Raw genomic sequence first — 22403 nt, 5'->3', positions numbered from 1 at the left:
AAGGTTGTTTTGTTGTGGGGGTCTATAACAGGCGATAAATTAGATCTGGCCATCTCTGTTGGATAAACTCAAGGTCTTCTACTGCTGTTTTGTAGAGGTAGACAAGCCTGAGGACATATACATTTTTAATCAGAGCATCTTGTTTCATTCACAGCCGTGTAATGTGATCAAGCTTTAGATTTTAAATTCCCTGCAAACCATGCCGCTCCCAGGCCGCTGATGTCCCTCAGGTACCCCCCGCTTAGCAGTTTTCTCACACACTCGGCTCTTTATCTTGACAAACAACTCTCAGCTGACCCATTAGAAATGACCTTCAGCAGATAGTAGCTCCAGGATTGTGTCAGTTTGACAGCATAATAATATGTTAATATTTAATCCATCGCAACTTTGCAGCCCCATCTCACTTATCAATTGGATTTCAAGTGTCAATAGAATAGAAAAAGCCTGTGGAAGTTGGTTGTGCGATAGTAACAGAGATCATGTTTGACTCTTGATATTGTCTTCAAAGTCACGTTGTTCTGCATTGTGTGTGCAGTAAGCTGTTAAGTAATGCATTTTTTTTACCAGAAAAAAAGAAAAACACTACACTACCCTGCCGTTCATTACAGTCACGAAGGTAGAAAGGATATTTTCCGTTTTCCGGGACACAATACAGTCACTTGCAAAAATATTCAATATTGCCCCATTCTGAAAAATGAAAACCATAAACATCATGTATTTCGTGGGGATTTTTATGTGATAAAACAGCACGAGCTCGACCTTTATTGCGAAGAGGAAGAACAATGACCTATAATATTCAAAATTTCTTACAAATAAAAATCTGAAAAGTGTGCCTTGACGCTTCACTCTGTGCCAAAATGGAAAGAATAATGCACAACTGCTCTGCAACCCAACTAAGGCATTGCTGTCCAACTAAGCTCACAGAGCCAACAAGGAGAACATCAACCAGAGGAGCAGCCACGATGCCGATGTGCGCTGCTGAGAAGCTTGAGGAACCCACAGCTGTCTGAGAGAATATTAGTGTCGCAAACACTGTGGCCAATAGCAAAAAATATCCAGTAAAATATATTGCTACTTTGTGGTTTTATAGTGAAAAAAATGAAAGAAAAAAACAATTCAATCAGCATGAGTATGACTGAAAGGCCTGTGGTGGTATAACATAAGGCAATTAATTCCACAAAATGTTTGTTTTGTGTCACCTACTACTTTAATAATTAAAAAACTGGCCACTTTTGTTGCATGATGTTTTTATTTTTTTTATGCAAATGATTCTCCACTTCAGGACTGTATTGATCGCTATAAAGCTTTTTATCACATCGATCCAGCTGCATAATTCATGAGGGAGAGATGGAGGCCAAGAGAGTATGGAAACATGCGGCTACCGAGTGGGACTGAAATGATTAATTTATGAAATACATATCTTTTAAACCTCTACGCTAAAGCAGGTCATATCTTGGCTTGTATCAATGAACATCCTTGCAAAAGTCACGGTTCATTCTGAGACCAGCGGAAGAAACTTCACTCATCATCGTCATCTTTCATCACAGGCATGTCCCCGTCAGATTCTTCTGCCTTGGCTCTTTCCACCTTGCCTTTTTCTCCCTGGTAGTAGTCCGAATCGACCCAGTTTGGGATCATGACGAGCTTGACGAAGATTTCCCCGTTTTCCTCTGTGACGGTGTGGACCCTCTGCTTCACCCCCTTGGAGTACCATCTGAACACCGGTGGCTTCTCCTGGGGGTTCCTGCCCCTGTACAAGCCCTCCCCCTCGGCCAGAGTGATCTTGTACTTGTGCTTTGGACAAATTATGCACAGCTTGCCGTTGATGTCCTGTGTGTAAAGCGTGTTTGTTTGGAAACAAAGCAGGTGGGTAATATGTTAATGCAATGCAAATTTGACATGGTAATTACAGTAATTCTCTGTGTCTCGGCCCAGCAGGAGCTGCTAGGTGATTAAGGTACAGATGGATTAGCATGTGAGAGCAAGTGCAGGGTGAAACTAAAGACTTAAAGTTCAGTGCTCCCACCTGACCTGAACGATATTGTAGGTTAATCTGACACGAAGTCAAATGGAAACTCACCTCTATGTCTCCATTCTCCAATGTTCCTCCGGCATCTGCATGAAGAACACAAGTTTTCCTTTTTTTAAAACTGCAGACAAACAAGATGGCTGTATCCGACTACATGCATTGAGAACTGACGTTCCACACACAGATGAATGCAGACTTTTATACACTGTTCTGCAAAAAGGAATCCTGTAATGCAACATCAACCCAGTTTCCTGAAAATGTACTTACTATTTAATGTAAATTATTAAGACTGTAGGGACTTGAAAACGTTTTTCAACACGTTGTAAACATCACATCTTAAAGAAATGACCCTGTAGGGTCAGTGGTGGCCCTGAGAAATGTTCATAAGGGTGGCCACACCAGGCCAGTAAAAAAATTCAGTCGGGAACAGCAAAAGAAATTGTAAAACGTAAATACAATTAATTTTTAATTTTATTTATTTATATATTAATATATGTTGTATTTATTTACTTATTTATTTATCAGGTTTTATCCCAGTATTGAAGAAGATGACTCTGTATGCCTTCCTTTGACATGAACATGATTCTCTGTGGAGGACAGTAGGGTGTCCAGAATGCCACAATAGTAATTATTATTATTATTATTATTATTATTATTATTATTATTATTATTATTATTATTACTATTATTATTATTATTATTATTATTATTATTATTATTATTATTATTATCTATAGGTCACAACAGCAATAATAATTAGACATTTTCCCAAAAGTTGGATTCTTATTTGCTTTAACCGATCAAGTAATGACAATCTTCTATCACAGGACAGAGCAGATCAGATTCAGAACAGATTGTTCTGCTCAATAAAGTCTAATGCCTGGTAATGAAATTCTCTGATATGCAATAAACTTATCTGGGACATAATGTTGAAATTGCGGGAGGAATGTTTTGAATTGCCACCAGAAAAATCCTACTCACGGTAACAGTAGCAGTCCATAGCATAGAAGACTCCCTGATGGTAGATAATCAGAACGTCTCGACCCTCCAAAGTCCGGAAAGAGCGCTTTGCTTTCATCAGTTCGTCCTTCTTGCCGACGAAGTGAAGTCCTCCAGACTGCTCTTTCTCCTCCATGGCTCTCTGTGTGAGTCTGTTTCAAGATGCAACAAAGTTTCTCTGATGTGTGTTAATTTGAAAACTTTCACTACATCCGGAGCTACTTGTGGAAAGAGTTTTTTAAAATTTTTTTTATAAATTGTCAGCGGGATTACTGAGACCTCACGTCTCAGTTGTCAGCTTAGATTAAGTCCACAACACCTCCAGAACATTTAAGTGAGAACATCCTTGGCACCGATCAACTCTTCTCCCCGCACTTTGAAACCATTAATCCCTCATATCTGCCTCGTCATCGCTTACTAAACATCCGCTAGACGTCTTTGTCAGAAATAGCAAGAGAAAGCTTGTAAAAAAGAAAAAAACTGGTCCTGATGCGAAACCGCATTAAATAAACGACCTACATAAATAGGGGATCTATGAAACGGCGAATCCAACTAGATTTTGCCAGTATCACTGCCTCCAGAGGGCACAGTGCTGCATCATGAACATGTGCAACCCCCAAAGAGGCAGCATGTATCAGAAATGTAAGATAAAAATCTGCTCCATGTACAGAAAAGTGGAATAATGAGCTCTGCTGTATCACAGGCTGTAAAAAGCTCTTTATTAGGATAAAAAGCAACATCTCTTGTAGTCCCTGGCCAAAATAAAGAAGAGGAAGAATGTACAAAAAAAAAGAAACTGTAATACAATAATAATACAGAATAACACTAAAAAGTTGTGCTATGAAACGGTCCAAAGATGAACATAGGTTTTGCTTTACATTTGGATAGCAAGATCATCCCAAAGTCTGCTGGGAAGGAAGTCCAGCATGAACTTTCCAAAGTTAGTGATGATTTAAGACAAACACGTTATCTTCTGCTGTGGTTGGGGCACCTAAAATCTGTAGAGAATCGACGATGTCTTCTCAAGTGAAAGATGAGGAAGATCTGAGCCAACGAGGTTAAAGTCAAAGTTAAAAGCGGCCCTAACTTACTCAAAGAGCCGAAGCAGCACACAGCGCAGATGAATTAACTCAGGCAAAAGATGATCACACATTTGCACAGTGAATAGATGTGCTTTTCAGCAGGTACACATTTCTGTATTACAAGTATCATTTTAAACCAAAAGCTGTCCATTTTCACTATCCATAAGCCAAAGTCATCAAGCTTAACATAAACAAATACTCTAAATACGTCGAGCACAAACCAAAACCAACAGCGCATGCAAGTTCCCATTCTTTAATTGACTTGCTAAACTAAATTAACTTTTCATTGTCACTTTGATTTATAGAGAAGTAAACATGAAAAAAAATATATCTACAGTTTTTTTTTTTTTTTTTAATGACAAAAGATGGTTCAGCTCTCACTCTGACTTTACCTTGAAACCCAGCACCTGTGACTCCTTCGTCAAAATGAAGGACTGCTCTGCTGACAGCTCAGGGGTGAAGGGAGGGCTCGTTTCTATTATCTCCTCGCACAGGCTGCCTTCAGTTGGTCCAGCCTCCTCTGGGTCAGTTCCTTATCTAACCAGCCTCCGACATGAAGCACACTATTAATTCTGATGACATCTGAGGGTCTTAGCCTTCTGCCTCTCCCACACTGTCTATTTGATCATGCAGAAATGCTTCTTCTTAATTATTTAGCCCATTTGTTTTACATTTATTGCACAGAATTGCCAGCCGCTTCACGAGATACTCGTGGACACGTTGATTTCAGACACGAAATGGGATAAAGGGAAGGTAAAATTGTGAAATGTTTAAAGCCCTTTCGAAACGGCGTGGTTTGAGAAGTGATTTGAACGAGGGTGGTTCTTTGCGGTCTGTGATTGTTTGTGAAAGAGCGGCCCAGAAGGAGAGCTTAGCATCGCTAAGGCATCTTCCTCCCCAGGTTCTGAATTTGAACCTGACTGGTGGCAGCTGCAGGGCTTTGGCGTCTGAGGACAACCAACCAGCACTATACCGCGAAGACGCTCTGTAAGACAGGAGGGATGGTGCTGTTGGAAGGTTTGATGCAGGCTTTAAAGACTGGAAACCATTTTTAAAGATACTATCCAGTGGAGTGTATATTTTCACAAACAAGTGGAGACTGACAAAAAGACATAAGGTGGTTCATTTCCACCTCAAAAAATCATACATTAAATGTGTATTTAAGGAAAAAATTGCAATTGTGAGTGTTTGGCTTGGTGACATCACAATCAAGCAGCTCACATAGCAACAGTAAATATTACAGATGAGCAAATTTCTTAGCTGTAGGTTCTACAATTTAAGATATAACAACATTTTGTTAGTAGAGACCAAGTCACACTGAGGGTGTGACAAAGCTAGTATCCCTGAAATTGATTTTACGTTGTTTTTTTTTTTAACAAAGACAAAAATGATTATGAAGTTACCATTTTAAACAGCGATTGATATACTTGCTTTGTACAGTCTTCATACTAGAACAACAATCTTTGTCTATTCCCTCAAGGCTGTAGATTCTTACCTTAATAGCTGCCAGCATTTTCTAGTCCAGCGTGTTCAATGACAGATGTTTAAGCTGATAGAGAATGATCAGTTAATAAAAACACTGATCAGATTATATCAAACTTGCTCTGTTGTATCTTTTAGAGCTTAAATTATCCTAAAACCTGGGGGAAAGATGTAGTGTTAAAGTGTGTTTGTATAGTGTTTGTTGATGTATTTTATCTTGATGTTATTCTTTTGTTGGTTTTTCTTTTTACCTTGTTAATTTTATGTTATTCAGCCTGTTGTTCAAAAATGTTCAATAATACACAATGTCCCTCTTCGGCAAAAATATTAATTAAATTAATTTTGTTCATTTGTTGTTTTTTTTCCTCTCCCTCTATGCTTTTTATTTAGCCTCATATAGTACCCTTTCTTAGTCAGGAAATGTATTTAGACATTTTAGTTATTAATATTAGCAGGTGAGGTGAGATGGATTGTTTTACACTAGAGCCTATTGCAACAACACGGTGCAAACCTTGAGTACCACATAGCGGAACAAATGTGTCTGTCTTGAATTGCAGTCGGACGAGTTTTCTTGAAGCGCAGCAGGCTCACTGGGGCTCTCAATGGAAATATCTCTGAAAACAAAACAGTAAGGCGTCTAACTTCATCATTCCCGGCAGTTTATGCGGATGAAACTTTCCACAACATAAGAAACGATGGCTCTGCGAGCTTGTGGGTTTATAGTGTTTCGTCGCCTCGCCGGCCTCAACCCCCCTCCGGGGAATATCGAGTATCTCCTCTTGCAGACTTCCTACGGGCAGCACCACTGGACCCCACCCAAAGGTCTGCACAAAGCCTCGTCTGTCATTCGAACAATAAAATGCCACATTGTGTGGATGCACAGTTTGTTTGTTTTTTTTTATTTCATCCTACATGTGGTCCTCCCAGGTCACGTTGACCCAGGTGAGGATGACCTCACCACGGCTCTAAGGGAGACCAAGGAGGAAGCAGGGTTGGGGGCGGAGCATCTGAAGGTTATAGACGGCTTCGTGCAGGAGCTGCGCTACGACGTTCGCGGCAGACCCAAAGAGGTGCTGTACTGGCTGGCTGAGCTGAGAAACCCGGAGGCGGCGGTGACGCTGTCCGACGAGCACCAGGACTACCGCTGGGCCCAGCTGGAGGAGGCCTGCAGCCTGGCGGGCTACAAAGACCTGCAGGAGACGCTGAGGGCCGCTCAGAGACACTTGGAGGCGCAGCGGGACTAAAACTGAGGAAAGATCATTCAGATAAAGTTTGTGTAGGGTTTAAGTTAAACATTCTTCTCCCTCTGCATCCATAGATTCTGCTGAGAAGTGGAAAGGAAATGAGTAAATATAAAACGCAGTTTTCAAATGGTGCATCTTTTCAAATGCATCTTTGAACTAAACGAACAGCTGCGATGACACAATTCAAGTGACCGGCAATGAGTTTTAGAGTTAGCTTTTCTTTCTTTTAATAAGTGAAACTATCATAAAAAAATTATTTTTATGTTTACTGTTACAATCATCTCTTAATAATCTGGAACAAAAACTTATATGACCTGACCTGTAATGGGCAGCGACTTCTTACGCCGTATCTACAAATCTGGGTTGCCTTGGAAACACGTTTATGTGTATGTGATAGTATACTTTATGTACAGGTAGTTAAATTGGTTTTAGTCACATGAGGATCCTTAAATAAAAACATTTTAATGAAAGAAGAAACTCAACACGGTCAGACCTTTGAGAGAGAAAATAATTGGGCATGTTATAACAACGCCGTATGCTCACCTTCGTTAATTGTTAGAACAGTTCACGGTTAATATCAGAGGTGCCAAGGCTCTTCATCCGACTCCATTGTCAGTTGTAAACATTTGATCGTACCACAAGGGGGAGACAAACACAACGCCACGAAGCTTAAAGAATACTTCACCTTGTTGACAATTAAAAAATTAATGTTGCACAGCAGATAAGCATGCAGCTTCATTACTGTGAACATATAACATGTAAGAAATAGTGGCCTTATTGAAAGCAAGTGTGTTTTTATTTCACATAGGTGTTTCATCTAATCAAAAACAAAAATCTCTTGCGTGTGTAATGAGAGGGAAAATATTCTCAAGATGCAACTGATGAGGATAGCCATGACCCGAATGACTGAAAATACACACTAAACGAGTGGAATGTTGCTAATGGTTTAACAAAAACAACAACATTGGGATAGCATTGAACCTGTTTGCCAATTTTGTTATGAAACTGAGTTGTGTAAGCTAGGTCATCAATATATTTCTATGTGTTTTCTCTATTTGAATCGATGTGCCAGCTTCAAATACAGGTGCCTACAAGTTTGTTTTCGAGTGAATCTTCAAGCATTTTCTCCAGTATTTTTGATCATGTTCTGATGTTTTTGGGACAAAATATTTACCTCATTTAGTTTTATAATCCTGTTCTAAATAAGTTATGAAACCACAACATACTGCTGCGTGGTAAAATCATCTGGACAAACTTAGATTAGTCCCTCTTCAAAATGTAGAGTATTTAAAGAATTCTGGAGAAGCATATGTTCAATTGTACATTAAAAATTTATTTAAATCGGGTTTTATCATGTGGGATCACTTTATTCATTTTGCAAAATGTTTGGCATTTAAATCAGGAAACGTTTAGGAACAACAGATCAAATTTAAAGTGCATTCAAAAAAAGGTCAAATCCTTAGCTTTTATTTCAGTATTTTCTTATTTTACAAAGTATTAGGTTACAAAATAACCTATCAAAATACAGACAAAAATGTGTCTGTATTTTACAGACACATTTTGTCTGTAAAATAAAAGTTACATGAAGAATTTTGTGAAGTGAAAATAGATTTCTTAATTGACACATTTTCTTCTTTAAATGTTCTTTAGCTGATGGATAACATGAAATAAAAGCTGTAAAAATCATTGAACCTTTGTGTGCTTTGGAGCCATAAACGAAACCATAAAAGCCAAATTACAAATGTAGCAGAAAGAAGCAACAATCACTGATCAAAGACCAACTTTTATTTATTTTTCAATGACTTTACAACTTGAACACAATAATTTTACTCTTGCATACTTTTTCAACTTTAGCCTGAAGACCTACTGTACTTTCTTCAATGTTTCATGTTTGATGATATTTAGGCTCAGTGAGGGATAGCAAAAATAATTTTACAATTAAACCCAACATTGAAGGGGGTTCGCAAAAACAGAAACCTCGTGTAAAATCTGCACCCTTGCAATAGAAGAAAAAAATCTAATAAAACCAAACATGGATCAGCATCAACAGGATGGACATTGTGGATGGGTCTGTCTTTCAGCAGTGACACTGGAGGTTTTGGAGGGGATTTGTTTACTCTTAAAAAAAAGACATGCATTAAATTAACTAAAATATTTCAGATTTTGTGTGGGGCTATGTGTAGGGAATTTGGAGTTGTCTGTTTTTTAATGGCTCTTGCCTTCCTCCATTCTACCTTATAAAAACCAAGGCCAACATTTCGTTTATGACTTGGTGATGCTGTCGCTCCTACCAGGCCATAATCACAGATCTGAAGCTTTGCCAGGAAGTGACAATTGGCTCTTAAACAGATGTGGAAATTTATTTCATATCGTTGAGAAAACCGATGCAGCTCTTTGGTATGTGGTAAATATACGAGCTATCGCACCAAGTTAGCTGGCTTAGCTTAGGGAATCAGGGTAACAATTAGCCTAATTCTGTCTGACTTCATGCCTCCTGCTCTGAGTGTAGTCCAGCACAGAAACCGAGTCCAAGTAAAAGCACAAGCTGTGTTTTTATTTCCCCAAATGTACTCATTAGTACCCCTTGTTACTGCTGGACAAAGCCAGACTTGTTTTTTTTCCCCCTCTAAATGCTAAAAAAGCTAACCAGCTACAGCTAAATACACAGGGTTTCCCCATTTTCTTTGCTATGGTTACTTGGATTTAGGTTTTAAAGTTTGGACGCTAGAAGTTGATTATTCATTATTTTTATCACCTCTTGGACTTCACTAGTGTGTTTTTCAGTGGATTGAGGGGATTTTCCAGGAAGTGGTAACTTTAATCCTGTACATTCAGCTGTACTATTTAGCAGCGAAGAAATGTCACTTTTTCTAACGAGCACAATTTTTATGTTGGAAGGAGGCAAAGAAAAGCTCTGGAAAGTTCTGTGGGTTTGTAAAGGTTGTGGATCATAATGCAGGAACGTCTTCTAGGTTTTAGACAATTAATATCAGACCTGCAAATCCAGACAGTTGTTTTCCCTTTTTTTTTAAATTAATTAAAACTCAGCAGCAAAACCTCAGAATCACTGATGAGCCAAAACATTTCAACCCTTCATTCCACACTGACTGTGATAAAGACACACAGTCTACATATAGTGATAGCAATTTTTTCATTTTTTGTTGGATTCAAAACTACAATCTCTATCAATGAATTTGCAGCACGTTTTCTGGTAGATGCATGTTAGTTTTAATTTTTCACTTAAATTTACATTTGATTGGCTGTTATATCTGCAAGTTTAGAAAACGCATTAAGATTAAGAACATTTTCAAATCTCAGTCAAATTAACCTAGAGCGTGCATTGTTGTTTTTGAGTTTAATAATAAATAAATAAACTAGGGATGATAGTGGAATATCTTATTTTATATGTTGGACTCAAAACTACAACTGACATCATAGTACCTGCACGATTTAGTTTTTTTTATGTTATAGTTTGTTGGGAAAAAACAAAACAAAAAATGTGGAATCTGTCAAAATTTGAATTAGCAGAGCGGTCCTTATAGAAATCCAGAAGTTGTTTAGCCTTATTGTTCCATCTGTACTTATAATGCTCAGAAATAAAATAAAAGTTGGGATTTGGCAGGTCTGAACGAAAAGAAAACTAGAAATTTGTTTTGGCCAGCGAAAACCTGATAGCCGCATCTCTTAACTCTTTAGTGGAGATGATATGACCCAGCAGTCCAATTAAACCCACTTAAAATCGCTCCTTAAATGTAAAAGAAATTAATTGCTGCCTAAAAAGGGGTCAGAATGGCTAAGATGATTTTCACTTCATAATATTATAGCTGATCTGTGCACATCACATGTTAAACAATTCATCTTGGAGATATACAAGGATGGTGCTTTTAAATCATTAACAGGGGTTTATGTTTGTGCATGATTGCGAGCGAGTGGGTGTGGGGGCAGCAAAAGTAGGCAATATTTAGCGACAACCAGAGATCTGTGGGCATCTTTCCGAATTATGTTACAGGTCCATTTCCAGAGTCTTCCTCACTTTCTGTGGCTCCCAAAGAACAGGACCAGGAGAAAAAGCTTTCACTCCTTCAGCTTCACGTTAAAATCCAATGGGTATCCTATAAGTGTAGTTAAAAAAACATGTAAATCCTCAGCATGCTTTTCAGACGAGACCTCATGTGGGGGTTTGTTTGTGTCCGTGGCGTAAAAATCCATCCGTTTGAAATGAGCGCTCAACGGGACGAGAGATTCTTAGAACGTAAAGATTGTGTGAGATTCGTGTGTATTACGTCAGTCACGTTGTGCTGTTCAGCATGTTCAAAAAGCTTAATACTAAGAAGGTCTGTTGCTTTTCTTAATCCCTCAAATCTCCAGCCAATCCAGGCTGGCAGAAAAGCAGGAAATAAGAGACGAGTCCTCTCTCTGGAGCTGGAAGTTTCATTCATCGCTCAGGTGACGAGAGTCTGACTGTATTCCAATGGAGGGACGTTTGGGTGAAGATAAAAAACTTGACATCATAAAGAACAAAAAAAAAAAAAAGAAAAAGTAAATGCTCTCACACACGCAAACAGGGAACAGGCAATCAGTGTCTTATTTAAATGATTTTTTTCTGTTATTTAAACAGAAATACATTTTCAATTCTAATGAAGTAGCATCAAAGCACAAGTTTGAGTCACACAGCAACATTTTTTTTTTTTTTTACTTCTTCTCATCAACTGCATCTCAATGTCTGGCTTGTCTAAAAGAGAAGTCCCTATAGAGTAATTCTGATTCTCTTAACTAAGCGAGAAAAAACCCCAAGACAAAGCACCCTGACCTGGACTGAACGCTCACATGTGGATAGGAGGCCAACAGAGCAACGTGGTCTGGTAATGAGCAAGAAAAGAACGTAAAGAAGAGTCGTTTGGTTCCGAGGACTGTCACTGACCATCTTTTCTCTTAAAAGTGAAAGTCGACTGAGACCCTGAAGCTCGAATGGCCGAGATACGACAGAAAAATTGAGTTACAATACCTTGCAAAAAGTATTCGCCACCCCTGGAACTTCTTTTTTAGAAAAAAAAACCACTTTGCATCCATAAAATACACGTGTTCAAATGGCCCAGACAAAGTTCAGACACAAGTCCGGTTAAGATTCTTTGCAAGATAACTCGGCACCGTTTTGCTCCATCATGTTAGATCCCTATATATTACTGGAGTTTATGGTTGCAGTGTGGTATCGGCGATGGGGTATGGACATTTTTAAAAAACACTGGAAGACAATCAAGTGAAAGTCAAACGGAGAACTTTGAGAGACAGAGTCGTCCTACATGAGAGTCGAGAGGACAAGCTGCCCAGCTCACTGATCGCCTAATGAGCCAAAGGGCCAAGATTCCCCCTCACCAGACTGACTGAGACGCAGCAGGAAATATAAGAGACAAGTCAGAGAACACACAATCTCAATTAGGTAAATGGGAAAACAGCTGCAAGAAAACACACCATGGATCCGATCTCTCTCAACTCCAGGCAGATAATGCAACTTCTTGTCATCATTTATCAGCGCCAACAACCTGTCAAACTCAAAGGACACCGCTGTGTTTCATTTTTTTAATGAGTACATTTCCACTAATGAAGTACTCGTATACTAAAATAAACCTATTCATTAGTTTTTCAACAATAGTGGCATTGTCAAGACAAAGATTGCACAAAGTTTCTTCTGTCATTTCAAACCTGGGCCAGTCAGACTCCAGATGGCATCCAGGAAGCCCACTGAACTGTGCCAGCACTGAAGACACAAAGCGAAGGGACATAGCAAGGATGAAGAGTAATCAAAGTTTCGTGAGTGTAATAAAAATACGACAGGAACTGGTATAGCATGGAAATTAAACTAGATTGGTGATGTAAATATTCAAGAGGACGGTCGTCTAGTTCAGTGTTTCCCAACCCTGGTCCTCCAGGCACACTGCCCTGCATGTTTTAGGTATTTCCTTGCTTCAGTCCAGCTGATTTCAATTGATGACTGATTAGCGGGCGTTTGCTGAACTGCAATCAGTTGAATCAGGCACGTTAAAGCAGGGACACCTCTAAAACATGTAGGACAGTGTGCCTTGAGGATCAGGGTTGGGAAACGCTGCTCTAGTTTGACGTTTGCATGCTGAAATGGAGGATGAAAAATGACTGAATGCTTGATAAATCTAAAATCTGAGTTTTAGTAATATTTTTAAGAATTTCCTATACTGGGCTGGAACAATTTCTTTACTCAAACTTTGCTAAACATTAGACAGAGTGCAAGGTGTTGTTAAGGCAAACGGTGAGAACACCAAACTCTGACTTTAAGTGGAAATAGCGCCAACAAACATCTGTTGCAAACTTGTTGTTTCTTTTTTCTTTTTTTTGACAGCGTGTGAAAAAATTGACTCAATCAAACTTGTATCAGTTTAACAAATGATTAAACATTTTGGCAGTAGACTTTTGACCCCACTGTTTCTGCAAACACATGCACACACACACACACACCCATCCACATACTCTGAAAAATGACAGACGACCGCGGGACTAAATTGGCAGGGAGGATTTATCGTCCAGATCATCATGAGTCTTCGTTGCCAGAGTCGTCCTGGTTGTCATAGTGCCTGGTGGATGTCCCACCGTCCTCCAAGCAGCTGATGGCCCCGGCCTCGCCCACGGACTCCATCTCGCTCTCGTCTTCGTCCTCGTCCTCCTCCTCCATGTCGTCGTCATAGAGGTCGTCGTAGAGCAGGTCGGAGCTGCTGTCCTGAGAGGGGACCCGGGTCTGAACGCAGTACTCGTCCAGCGTGGTCGGCACCTTCACGCCGTCCCGCTCAGCCTCCGCCGCCGTGGACAACACCTGCTTCCTGCAGGCAAGATGGCGGGGGGAGAAAAAAATCAACTAAGAATTTGAAAAAATGTTGAGCTTAGTGTTAGCCTTAAAAATACAGGTTTAAACTGCATCTCACTGAAACAGGACATTACTAAATATGGCAGACTTCAAAAATGTTTCCTTCTGGAAGACCCAGACATAGAGAAACGTGACAAAAAGGTGAGACACTGTATATTGTTTGCATTTTCAAGAAGGTAAATCGTGTTTTTTTTCTAAATAAACAGACAAAAAGCCCACCTTAAATAGTTCATTCTGTGAGTAATGAATCTAAATAACACCTGAGATCAATGTTTTGAAGTGAATCACTGAAGTAAAGCAGAGGCACCCGTTTACAGCCACTGCAGTGCGTTACCTTATAATCTCTGCATACTCTTTATCTTTGCCTTTGCTGTCCCTCCATTTGCGAAACATGACCGAGGCGTCTACATTGGCTGGAGAGAAGGTGTTGGGCTCGTTGAGCAGAGAGATCACACTGAGCAGGATCGTCCTGACGGCAGAGGGAGCACAGCAACATGTACACACAGTCAGATATCAGATTGCATTGGCACGGTCAGAAACATTATGCTCACCCTGCCTCCCCCATGTGGCTCAATTACACGCTACCTCCACTCTGCTCAAGTTCCCAAACACGGACTCAGCAGTTTCCCCTCAGTGATGTGAATCCTGCTGACGTGCTAAATTTAGCAGTTATTCAACAGAGCTGCACTTTCAGTGTGTTCCCCTTTTCTTTATTTAGAACAAAGCCTTGTGTTTTCTAAATTAGCATCAAGCTGTAATAAAGTGCATGAGAGATTGAAGAGACAAGTGGGGCCTCTGTTTCACTTTTGCTTTTTATAAGATGTACAAAATAAGCAGTTATTCCTTTAGGGATTACACTGCTTGCAAGCGTGTTGCAGAGGGAATACCTGACGTTCTGGGTGGGGTTCCACCTCTCAGACGGCAGCTCCCCGCTCTGGGGGTCGTCGACCGGGGGGTGCAAAATGGAGATGCACACATCTCCATTCTGGAGAAACAACAAATAGCACACACATGAGAAATGCTAAAAAAAAAAACAAAATAAATAAAAAATCAAGAAGAGATTCTACTGGCATCCGTCATTAAAATATGACAGATGTTGTTTTATTGTTTTTGCCTTCCTCTTAATCCCTCATGAGCTCATGGCGGTGTTAATGCTTGGAAAGTCTAAAAAATGGCACGATAGTCACATTTGTGTGCTTATTTTGACTTTTTAAAGGCAGATGTCTTCAGGTTTTGATTCAATTAATAGGCTGTTGGAGTTCAAATACAAGTCTTAATCTTTTACCTTCTATTTTTTTTGTCTCTCTCTCTCTCTTGCTCCTGTTTCTTCTTTTTGCATTTTGAAGCCCAACTTACAACTTGTTTGAGTTACGTGATTATTGGATTTTCATTGCAGCACAGTTTACTTTTCCTAAGTCCTTAGTAAATTCAAGTGAGGCTGGGGGATTATCCTCATGGTGTTTTCCGACAAGATGAATGAGGTGTGCTTAGGAAAAAAGAAAGAAGGTTTTATTTTACTCTCTTTTTACGCTGAAAAATTCAATCTGAGCTCTAAGGGCCGATCACAACACTCTTTTTACTGACGCACAGCTGTGGTTTAGTGTTTCAGCCTGGCTGTGTGATGGTCTTCTGTGGGACACACAGTTTTTTCATCTGCCATTTTTCTCAGAAAGGAACATAAACTTGCATTGAATATAATGCAACGAACAAAGTGTAAGAACGTGACAGAGAACAAAACCAAAGTAGCAATATTTGAACCACTAAACCTATTTCTATCCTAGATCGTTGCAAAGTTTACATGCACCTTTTGTGGAGCCAGATAACAAAATCTCATCAATTTGAGTCCTTAAGCACTTAGCGTGAACCTTGTTTTTGCTGCAAATGACAACTGTACGTTGTAATAAGTCTTCATATTTGATGGCTTATGTCACATATTTGGAACCCAAAAAGGAAATCGGACATAAATGCAAACCCTCTTATTTATCCCATCTGAAATCTGTTTGAGGAGAATCAGTATGAAAAAAAAAATCTGATACTGACTGAAACAAATGTTATTAACCAAAACACTCTTATTACCTAATGCATGCACAGGCTGTCACTAAGACGTGCTTTAACCTCTGCAAACCTTATTAAGTAAACAACAGAACCTTATTCAGTCCAATAGAAACTTCAAAAGTAATATGAGCATCAAAAGTGAGCATTACATCCAGATCAGTCGAAAGCTCTCACCTCGTAAATATTTGGGTGCCACATTTTGGTGAGGAAGCGAAACGTAGGAGGGGAGTATGGGTAGTCAACTGGGAACTTGATGTGAGCCTGGAAGAATAAACAGAGAGAGAGTTAATGTAAATTATGTACTGTTGGGCCTTTGCTGGGACCTCAGCTGTACAGGGTCAAATGACAGGCGACTTTATCCTTAAAGTAAATATAGTCCAGCGGAGCCAAAAAAATCACTTCTATTGGTAAAGGGAGCACAAGTAACTATTTTATTCTACAGTATGAAAAATGTGCTGGCTGCTTTAAGGAAGACCTTAATACAACTGAATTGTGACAATTCAGCAAATTGTTCACTTTGCAAGTTGAACTAAAATGCTTCATTACAAAATGGTAATTTTTGAGTAAAATCTTATACTTCAAATGTTGACTTGGGAGTAAACTTCATACAATAAATCCCTTTTCTGTCCCGTTTTTATCAATTCTGTCCCTACCGAAGAAAAACATCCCCGCAGCACGGCGCTGCCACTACCGTGCTTAACTTTGAGGATGATGTGCAGTGTTTGTTTTGCTCTTCAATAATGACTTTCTTTAGTGCTGTAATAAATATGCTGTTTACTAAATAAGTCATCTTGAAGTCAATTTGTTACATGTTTTTTTTATTTAGGGGTATCACAGTAAAGCGCTTTTCAGGATTTGTAAAAAATTATTTAAACATTTTTTTAAAATAACACATTGCTTTTCTTCATCTGAACGGTTGTGCACTTCCTCGTCTTAGCTTATCACAAAAAAATGCCAATAACGTACATAGGTGTGTCGGCAAAATTTCGAAAAGTTCAAGGGTTATGAATAGGTTTTGCTATAAGTCTGGTTCAGTTTTTTTTCCTCATTTTATCACTGTCCAGTTATTAAGTGTTATGCATGGGAGCCTGGGTGTACACCCAGCAGCCTCAAATGAGCTGCATGCCAGTCAGATAAGACTATCGTCAGTCCACAGCTAATCACTGAACTACACCACCACAGCCACGTTTTAGCATGAATATAAATATCGCCGTAGATTGGCAGGAGTTTTACAGAGAGAGTTGTCTTTTTTTATTTGCTTAAAAGCATAAGACGAGCACAAAACATTCAAATAAAAACCAAGCTTTTACCTTATTTTACAACAACTGTCTGTATGTCCTTTATACAAAGCCATGTATTTGTATTTAGTACATATTTGACAAGAAAAATAATAATTTGATTAAACCTTTGATTGTACAGGAACCGTCACAATTATTTTCAATGAAGGACATTCATGAGGGGGAATTTTTTTTTGTGTGTGTCAGTTAAATAAAGATGTCAATTAAAAAATATAAAATAAAATAAATATGCAGGTAGGATCAGTGTTTCCTAACCTTGATCTTGGGGGTACATTGCCCTGCATGTTTTAGGTGTGTCCCTGTTCCAGCACATTACCTCAACAGCCTGTCATCACATTCTGCAGAGACATGTTAGTCATGTTTCAATTTAAAAGATCAGGAAAATATCAGGTCAGGTATATCAGGAACTCTGAATACCTCAAACAGTAACAGAATTACACCTTTGTTGACATGTGAATGGCTTGCCATTTCTTTTTCTAAGGTTCCACATATTTTTATGTGTGAAGGGGTCATCCAACCACAAAAGATGTAATCAAACACGGGCAAGTGGCCTGTATCTACAAACACCAAGGTTTAATCTAGTTATGGTCATAAAATCCCTACGATTTTCCATCATACCTTTCCTACACTTTAAAATCCATAAATGAGATGCCAGACAAAGAGCTTGAGTGCCCCGAGTTCAAGCATTAAATTATATCACGCTATACATTTTCATTTCAATTCATATCAAAAAATACCTTACTGATCCCAAAGGAAAATTAATTTAAATTTGTTTAAACTCTTTGTTTAAACAAAGATGAATCTTTACCGGAATATGTTCAAATTGTGGTATTTTGACTTGAGGTTATTGAAATTTGTTATTATAGAACATTACACTGATTTATGTCTAGTGAGAACTCTAAATAGTAAGTAGATATATTTGCTAGCCTAACAAACAGTGCTTCTACTTACTGAAATATTTACTTTCAACCACAGTATCCGTCTTTAGCATCTACAAATCTGGATCTTCAGCTTTTTTTTCTAATGCTTCTCTTATTTTTGTCTGCAAGTGAGCTATATATGAGGATGACGAAGTATTGTACGAAGTTTAAAAAAGGCAGGGCAAAAAAATCCCAACTAATTATTTGACCTATTTTGTACACCCGTTGTAAACTCCAGCTACACCTGCATGAACACAACCTCACACAAACCCGTGTCTGACCTGCATCTTCTGTCTTTCATCTGTCTTTTTTTTTTTTGAGAAAAAAGACAGATGAGGAGTCTAATCTTGCCCTTCTCTCCTACTCGTTCTCTGTGCTGAAGTGCCATTTATAGCGGCCACCAAGCCAAAAATAGCTTTCTGAATTACAACCACCGTACAGTGATGAGGAGTGGAGACTGAGAATGGAGCCAGAAGTAATGACTGAAGAAAAAAATTTTTACTTGCAGAAGAGGTCAGAAGAAGCATGAAGATGTGAATTATACTTTTTAGATCTCTAGGATGGTGGGACTCTTTGGGTTTGAACAAATACACTGCTCAAAAAAATAAAGGGAACACTTAAACAACACAATATAACTCCAAGTAAATCAAACTTCTGTGAAATCAAACTGTCCACTTAGGAAGCAACACTGATTGACAATCAATTTCACCTGCTGTTGTGCAAATGGAATAGACAACAGGTGGAAATTATTGGCAATTAGCAAGACACACTCAATAAAGGAGTGGTTCTGCAGTTGGGACCACAGACCACTTCTCAGTACCTATGCTGTCTGGCTGATGTTTTGGTCAGTTTTGAATGTTGGTGGTGCTTTCACACTCGTGGTAGCATGAGACGGACTCCACAACCCACACAAGTGGCTCAGGTAGTGCAGCTCATCCAGGATGGCACATCAATGCGAGCTGTGGCAAGAAGGTTTGCTGTGTCTGTCAGCGTAGTGTCCAGAGGCTGGAGGCGCTACCAGGAGACAGGCCAGTACACCAGGAGACGTGGAGGAGGCCGTAGGAGGGCAACAACCCAGCAGCAGGACCGCTACCTCCGCCTTTGTGCAAGAAGGAACAGGAGGAGCACTGCCAGAGCCCTGCAAAATGACCTCCAGCAGGCCACAAATGTGCATGTGTCTGCACAAACGGTTAGAAACCGACTCCATGAGGATGGTATAAGGGTCTGACGTCCACAGATGGGGGTTGTGCTCACAGCCCAACACCGTGCAGGACGCTTGGCATTTGCCAGAGAACACCAGGATTGGCAAATTCGCCACTGGCGCCTTGTGCTCTTCACAGATGAAAGCAGGTTCACACTGAGCACATGTGACAGACGTGACAGAGTCTGGAGACGCCGTGGAGAGCGGTCTGCTGCCTGCAACATCCTTCAGCATGACCAGTTTGGCAGTGGGTCAGTAATGGTGTGGGGTGGCATTTCTTTGGAGGGCCGCACAGCCCTCCATGTGCTCACCAGAGGTAGCCTGACTGCCATTAGGTACCGAGATGAGATCCTCAGACCCCTTGTGAGACCATATGCTGGTGCGGTTGGCCCTGGGTTCCTCCTAATGCAGGACAATGCTAGACCTCATGTGGCTGGAGTGTGTCAGCAGTTCCAGCAAGATGAAGGCATTGAAGCTATGGACTGGCCAGCCCGTTCCCCAGACCTGAATCCGATTGAGCACATCTGGGACATCATGTCTCGCTCCATCCACCAACGTCACGTTGCACCACAGACTGTCCAGGAGTTGGCGGATACTTTAGTCCAGGTCTGGGAGGAGATCCCTCAGGAGACCATCCGCCACCTCATCAGGAGCATGCCCAGGCGTTGTAGGGAGGTCATACAGGCAAGTGGAGGCCACACACAAAACTGAGCTTCATTTTGACTTGTTTTAAGGACATTACATTAAAGTTGGATCAGCGTGTAGTGTTATTTCACTTTAATTTTGTGTGTGGCTCCAAATCCAGGCCTCCATTGGTTAATAAATTTGATTTCCATTGATGATTTTTGTGATTTTGTTGTCAGCACATTCAACTTTGTACAGAACAAAGTATTCAATGAGAATATTTCTTTCATTCAGATCTAGGATGTGTTATTTGAGTGTTCCCTTTATTTTTTTGAGCAGTGTAAATTCAAATGGTCATTGCGATATTAATTTGGATTAGATGGATGATTTTTGATGAAAAATGAATGTGTTTTATTGCCATCAAGATGCTAAGCTCAAAGTTTTAAGGACATCGAGATGATGGAAGAGAAAAAGAAAAGAAATTGAGGTCTAACATAACCCTTATCTTCTTTAACGTAAAAGTTATTTTAGGTAATCATAACTTTTATATTTCTGAATACATATTTTGGACAATTTGAGAAATACTGGCAATTATGTTTTTGTTAAACATTGGAAAAGCAATATTGTTTGCGATAAACCAAACTTTTCCTCTTTTCACTTTTATCATCAAGATGTTCCCACCGCTTCTGTACCCTTCAGCATGATAATATGATAACAGTACTTAATTATTACCATTACATAGTAATATCACAACCTTGCAAATACTGCATTCAAGCAGCTCTTTGCGATAATGAGTGCAATGTGACCATTTGTGCAGATTTCTCCCACCTTGAAGTAGCCTCCTTCATACAGAGTATTGGGCGGTCCGAAGATGGCCACTTCCCAGTTGTAGAGGTCAGACTCCTCTACTAGGGTGATGCGGAAACCCTCCACCGGCTGCTCCTGCAGGGACTTCAGCTCCATCATCAGGGCCTTCTGAGAACTAGGGGTTGCCTGGTGGGCCATGTTCATTCCACTTGTGACACCCAGGGGCCACAGATCAGCGAACCTAGAGACAATTCAGAAAGATCATGAGACGGACGGTTCCATTTGAAGGTAACAAACTGAGTCAACAGCTTGGGGACACCTCAGTGTTTTTTTTAACTTGGTGTAAACAGACAGACAAACCAAAATGCTACACCAAGAATTAAAATACAAACATGCTATGTGGCCTGTCAAGCTAGGTTTCTTCTGAGGCCCTTAAAGGTAGAACTGCAAAGTTTAAAAATAAAAAAAAAAGTGTTTACCTCTGCCTCCTTGAACTATACGTTTTCGTTTGCTCCCAGCTGAAACCTGAAAGGTGAACTCATTGGCTGGCCATGCTAACGTCGCTGTGTGTGGACAACAGTAAGTGGAGCAGTGGATTTCCTCCGAAAGCCTGTGGCTGCTCCTCGTGTTTTCCAAATTCTTTTGTGTTGCCAGTGTTGACAGTTGACATGAAGAAAGCAAGTCTCAGTGGAAGTCACCGTCTCCTGCGGATCATTCCCGGGCTCAGAACCGGGGTTTGGCTGTCCCCGCCATCTCCCCGAGCTACTGGTTCGGTTCGAACAGGCTCTCAACTGACCCCTGCTTGTTTATGTTTGTTTATCTGCGCTCCAGCAGTCTCAACTTCTCCACACGTCAGCTATAAACCCCCACCGAGCAACTTCGTACAAACGGAGCGGGTTTTCTGCCGTCTGTCGTCCCCTCCGGCACGGCGGTGAGATAAAAACACGCAGGAACTCGAGCCTGTGGTCAGAGAAAGGACAGCAAGTAGGAGATTTTTTTTTTTTTTTTTACACTCGCGAATTACACTGGCTTTTATCGATTTTTATTTTCCTCCCATCGATGCTTCCGGCTATCATTGCGCGTGTCTGCAGAACGTAATGCGCGCACACAGTGACGTGCGCGCACCCAAGGTAGAAAAAAAAACTGCTCGTTCCAAATTTCATGAACAGTTTCAGAAAGCACTTATAATTTTTTGTATAATAATAATAAATATCGCAATAAAACTGAAAACAGGAGTTCTTAGGAACAAGAGCTTGTTCACATGACATTTTTTAATCATAAAGCTGTTTTTTTTTTATCTTTGAAAAACATGTTTTTCAGCATTTTATATCTAGAAAATTTGTATTATTTTTAAATAAATAATGGACACTATCTACAAGTTTGAAAACGTGAATAGAATATCCAGGTGATGTTAAATAAAGTATTTTACATTTGAGCTACCGTGAGTATCACGATTAATTTCAAGCCCTTAAACTAGCACTTTTTTAGATAATCCAAAAACTTGCTGTATATTTTTTTGTACCTTTAATATGTTACATTAGAAAAAGTTTTAGAATAATCTTTAAACGTGTGTTTTTAGTTACATCCCCAAAAACTTCAATACACTTCAGGGATCAGAACCAAAATATTTATCGTGTAAATGATCAAATATAATTAAAATAAGTATAGCGAATGATTGCACTGGTCCAGATTATTGGCTTTTAATTGAGTTTCTTGAAAAACAATTCTTGAAATATGCCCAGATATGTCGCTCTGTATAATGAATTCACATCT

The 22403-nt window shown here is 39.7% G+C and overlaps 3 protein-coding genes across 3 annotated transcripts; 1 reads left to right on the top strand and 2 right to left on the bottom strand.

Annotated features, from left to right (window-relative positions):
- Positions 1-716: 716 nt before the first annotated feature.
- rfesd (Rieske (Fe-S) domain containing) lies at positions 717-4635 on the bottom strand. The gene is made up of 4 exons (XM_032549466.1): positions 4503-4635; positions 3011-3180; positions 2081-2115; positions 717-1830 (listed from the first exon to the last, which is right to left on the bottom strand). Exons 2-4 carry the CDS (start codon positions 3162-3164, stop codon positions 1519-1521), a joined length of 501 nt encoding a protein of 166 aa, XP_032405357.1. The 5' UTR covers positions 3165-3180; positions 4503-4635; the 3' UTR covers positions 717-1518.
- A 1501-nt stretch (positions 4636-6136) lies between these two features.
- Positions 6137-7335, top strand: nudt2 (nudix (nucleoside diphosphate linked moiety X)-type motif 2). The gene is made up of 2 exons (XM_032549154.1): positions 6137-6414; positions 6520-7335. Exons 1-2 carry the CDS (start codon positions 6288-6290, stop codon positions 6834-6836), a joined length of 444 nt encoding a protein of 147 aa, XP_032405045.1. The 5' UTR covers positions 6137-6287; the 3' UTR covers positions 6837-7335.
- Positions 7336-8599: 1264 nt separating this feature from the next.
- On the bottom strand, positions 8600-21734 carry ube2r2 (ubiquitin-conjugating enzyme E2R 2). Its single transcript, XM_032549153.1, has 6 exons — positions 21110-21734; positions 20652-20871; positions 15955-16041; positions 14613-14710; positions 14060-14194; positions 8600-13681 (listed from the first exon to the last, which is right to left on the bottom strand). Exons 2-6 carry the CDS (start codon positions 20832-20834, stop codon positions 13396-13398), a joined length of 789 nt encoding a protein of 262 aa, XP_032405044.1. The 5' UTR covers positions 20835-20871; positions 21110-21734; the 3' UTR covers positions 8600-13395.
- Positions 21735-22403: the final 669 nt, after the last annotated feature.

This window comes from Xiphophorus hellerii, chromosome 20 (assembly GCF_003331165.1).
Source record: "Xiphophorus hellerii strain 12219 chromosome 20, Xiphophorus_hellerii-4.1, whole genome shotgun sequence".
Lineage (NCBI taxonomy): Eukaryota > Metazoa > Chordata > Actinopteri > Cyprinodontiformes > Poeciliidae > Xiphophorus > Xiphophorus hellerii.
This window is presented reverse-complemented; position numbering and strand designations above follow the sequence as displayed.

Coding starts and splice junctions, on each gene's coding strand:
- rfesd (XM_032549466.1), bottom strand. CDS start 3,164: ATGGAGGAGAAAGAGCAGTCTGGAGGACTTCACTTCGTCGGCAAGAAG. Junction 2,116..3,010: donor TATGGACTGCTACTGTTACC/GTGAGTAGGATT, acceptor TTCTTCATGCAG/ATGCCGGAGGAACATTGGAG. Junction 1,831..2,080: donor TGGAGAATGGAGACATAGAG/GTGAGTTTCCAT, acceptor CTTTACACACAG/GACATCAACGGCAAGCTGTG.
- nudt2 (XM_032549154.1), top strand. CDS start 6,288: ATGGCTCTGCGAGCTTGTGGGTTTATAGTGTTTCGTCGCCTCGCCGGC. Junction 6,415..6,519: donor CCACTGGACCCCACCCAAAG/GTCTGCACAAAG, acceptor TGGTCCTCCCAG/GTCACGTTGACCCAGGTGAG.
- ube2r2 (XM_032549153.1), bottom strand. CDS start 20,834: ATGAACATGGCCCACCAGGCAACCCCTAGTTCTCAGAAGGCCCTGATG. Junction 16,042..20,651: donor ATGAAGGAGGCTACTTCAAG/GTGGGAGAAATC, acceptor TTATTCTTCCAG/GCTCACATCAAGTTCCCAGT. Junction 14,711..15,954: donor GGCACCCAAATATTTACGAG/GTGAGAGCTTTC, acceptor TTGTTTCTCCAG/AATGGAGATGTGTGCATCTC.